The 3,810-nt window shown below is 39.4% G+C and overlaps 1 protein-coding gene across 1 annotated transcript in view; it reads left to right on the top strand.

Annotated features, from left to right (window-relative positions):
• Window positions 1-6: 6 nt before the first annotated feature.
• Window positions 7-3,810, top strand: part of LOC108374294 (carbohydrate sulfotransferase 4) — a gene marked incomplete at its 3' end in the record, with an annotated part of 27,965 nt that continues 24,161 nt past the window's right edge. The window contains exon 1 of the mRNA XM_017630271.1: window positions 7-931. Coding sequence (XP_017485760.1) covers window positions 81-931 — 851 coding nt within the window. The remainder of the gene's footprint in view (window positions 932-3,810) is intronic.

Raw genomic sequence — 3,810 nt, 5'->3', positions numbered from 1 at the left:
AGAACAATCGCTATCCGCACCTTACGTTAACTTACATCAATTACTTAGCTCTAGAGTGGAGCGTAGTTTTTAGAAAGTCAATGTCCAAATCAAAGGATTCAACTACAGTTTCGTTACTCACCGGAGCTTCCGTGGATAGCGCCAGCAGGACACGCGCTCAACAACGATTCAGCCTAACAACAAAGCGGCGAAAAATGTCACGCCGTGCCAATCTTATAGGTATTTGTGGCGTTAGCAGTCTCTGCATATTGCTGCTGATAGCGACAACCCAACATCGACCTGCCTCTATGACCATATCTAACGGCATGGCCGTTGGCGTTGGTGACATATCAGGCGTGCAAACAGGTTATGTCGATCGGCATCATGTGGGCACTGCGAGCGTGGCATATAATATGACTGCTACAATAGCGGATGTCCTGGCGGCGCAACGAACGAAGATTCTTACTGAAATGGAAAACTTCGAGTATCCACAGGGACGTTTCGGTGTGGATGCAGAAAAGTTATCCGACATGACACCTGAGACAAATGGTACGCCAGTACGTAGCGTCATCATAACAACTTGGCGTTCGGGCTCTACATTCTTGGGCGACATATTAAATGCCATGCCAGGGAACTATTACCATTACGAGCCGTTACTATCGTTTGGAATTAATCAAGTGCGCGATACGTCAGAAGGAATCGAAGCGTTGCGTATGTTACGACAGTTGCTCTACTGCAATTATACAGATATGCAGGAATATCTTGATTACGGCAAACAGCATTCGTATTTATTTGAGCATAATGAACGTTTGTGGAGTGTGTGCAAAGAGTTTCCACACTTTTGTTGGCAACCGAAATTTCTTACACCCATGTGTAAACTCTTCCCGATGCAGAGCATGAAGGTTGTACGACTACGATTGTCACTGGCGAAAGCATTACTTGATGACAATAGGTAAGCTAAATTTTTTTTGGTTGATCTCTTCATTAGGATAAGCATTATGGGCTGGTTTCTCCAACTCAACTTAACTTAGTTTAGCCACTTTTTGGACTTAAGTCAAAAGTTAGCCTACGTTTTACACAGCTTATTCTTGACTTAGTCAAGAAAATTGGCTTAACTAAGTTAAGTTGAGTTGGAGAAACCAGCCCTATGTATGTAATTTTCGGTTTTACATATAGGTACGTACACTGTCACTCGGCAGAATAGGTTCAACATGATTTTCAACTTTAATTGTATGGTGCATCTATTATATTGTCCATATGTTGTTTTTGTAAATTTAGTATTAAACTCTAATGGTCAACNGTAATTTTCGGTTTTACATATAGGTACGTACACTGTCACTCGGTAGAATAGGTTCAACATGATTTTCAACTTTAATTGTATGGTGCATCTATTATTTTGTCCATATGTTGTTTTTGTAAATTTAGTATTAAACTCTAATGGTCAACCAGGACCGAGAACTAAAATGAACAATCAGTTGTATGGGAACTATAAGTTATAGTGGTCCGAATTTTACGGTTCGGACAAATGATATCTCGAAAGCTGAGGGACTTAATTGCGTTCAAACAGAAAGACAGATGGACTTCGCTAAATCGACTCAGCTCGATATATGTGGGGATATATCTTCTTCTTTTGGTAGTTGCAAACATGGGACCAAATTTCTTAAAGTATAAAAAATTACGGAAAAATCGTAAGTTCGCGACCAGTACTATCGAAACATAAACGCAAATTAAAAAAAAATTATGGTTTCCTTGTTTTTTAAACTTCAAAAGTGTGCGAACGTACGGTTCGCGACCGTTGCAAATGTCCATATACATACATACATATACTTTATTTTATGTCGTCCTGCTATCCTGAAGTATGTACTGTATTTGNCCTCAGCTCGACGTTCTCATCATTTTGGCAAACGTTTATGTGGGGATATATCTTCTTCTTTTGGTAGTTACAAACATGGGACCAAATTTCTTAAAGTATAAAAAATTACGGAAAAATCGTAAGTTCGCGACCAGTACGTTCGCGACCATGAATAAAAAAATAATAGAGATATTTCAACGGGCAATTAGTTAGGAGGAAGGTACTTTATTCCACTTTAATATAAAACAATCGCTTGGAATATTCTATTCCATTCCCGAGTTTCTCGTATTTTTCTATTTGCACCAAAGATATACCTAGCAAAAGTCTATCGAAACATAAACGCAAATTAAAAAAAATGTATGGTTTCCTTGTTTTTTAAACTTCAAAAGCGTGCGAACGTACGGTTCGCGACCGTTGCAAATGTCCATATACATACATACATATTAGGGGTATTCTCTGAGTCTTGCAAAGCCCTTGCACGGTGCACAGATTGCACGGATTGCACGAAAAAAACCGGTTTTCGTATGGGACAGCTTTGCAAACCGTGCAATCCGTGCACCTTGCAAGGGCTTTGCAAGACTCAGAGAATACCCCTATACTTTATTTTATGTCGTCCTGCTATCCTGAAGTATGTACTGTATTTGTTCCAATTCCTAGCCAGCGCTGAACGATTATTTTCGAAACTAAAATTAATAAAAACCGATTTGAGAAACTCTGTGGGGCCAAGACAGGCTACGTAACTTGGCTATTCTGCCCGTTGAAAATTCTATGGCTCTATCTTTAAACTTTGATGATGTTATGGCTCATTTTGGACCCTTATTTTATGCTGTTCTGTGAGTCTTATTGGCCTTATTCTTCGACTCTTATTGAACTTACTTTAGTGCCATATGTTTGCAATGGCATTCATTTCATTAGAGCACTACGGGGAAGAACAAATTGACATTGACAATAAAAAAAAAAATGTTTTAACAATTTTTATTCAGCTCGAGGCCGTTTTTTAATGAAAACTTATTGTGGAAAAGCAACAATAATTTGAAAAAATGGTAGAAGTGATAGCTATTTCGGAAATTACCACATTTCCTCATCAGACTTCTTTCAGTAGGATTCGAACCGACGATCCCACTGACTCAGCCAAGTTGCCTACGCACTGTGCTAAGTTCGCCTTATTAATTCTTGTTGCTTATTTCCACTACTTTCACTTGTTAAGCCAACTACAATCAAGCGCCATAAAAAAAAAAAAAAATGTTTTAAGTTTTGAGACCAAACCTCGAAGCCAGGGTCAAGGCAATTGGCCTGCCACTTGAAAATTGTGCTGCGGGAGTTTAGTCACTCCGGAATAGCAGTCTAAATTCCTACTTAGCCAGAGATGAATCCGCTGTGTTGGGTAACATGATCGCCTCGGCTTGTAAAGGCACCCTACATAACACCACTTCCTCACTTGCCCCGTTTAAACAGCTAGTTTCCTGGGCCTACCGTTATTTGAGTGGCGTGTACCTCTTAGTACTCGGTTATGGCGGCCGCCAATTGTAAAAATTACCTTGCTGAATAAATAAAATTGAACACGAGAATAGCATGTGAAAAGGCAGTGTAAATTAATCAATAAACGAATTTTGTTACTTCATTTCCATTAATCATGAAGTGGGTCTTTAGTGACACGTTCTTTCACCAAGAAATTCCTTTAGCAAACCGTAGCGTCAGCATATGTTCATTTGTCGTAAGCGAAAGCTTGAGCAATGAATGTCTCAATAAAAGGAATACGCTAACAGAGCGCCACTACAAGGCAATGTAATGTAACAGTAAAAAAGTATAGCAAATAATGCCAGACAAAGTACCACCACATAGCACACGGTGACGTTCGTAGGTAATTTTGGTGGACATTCAAGTGGGCCACCGGCTTGAGCAGCAGCAGCCAAGCAGTCTACTACTATTATTATGCGACAGAATTCATGAATTCTTCATTTCATGAATTCAAAAATGGT

Source organism: Rhagoletis zephyria, unplaced genomic scaffold (assembly GCF_001687245.7).
Source record: "Rhagoletis zephyria isolate East Lansing unplaced genomic scaffold, Rhagoletis_zephyria_1.1 Rzeph_scaffold_07559, whole genome shotgun sequence".
In the NCBI taxonomy this organism is placed as follows: Eukaryota; Metazoa; Arthropoda; class Insecta; order Diptera; family Tephritidae; genus Rhagoletis; species Rhagoletis zephyria.
Note: the sequence above shows the minus strand (reverse complement) of the source record. Positions and strands in the feature narration are given on the sequence as shown.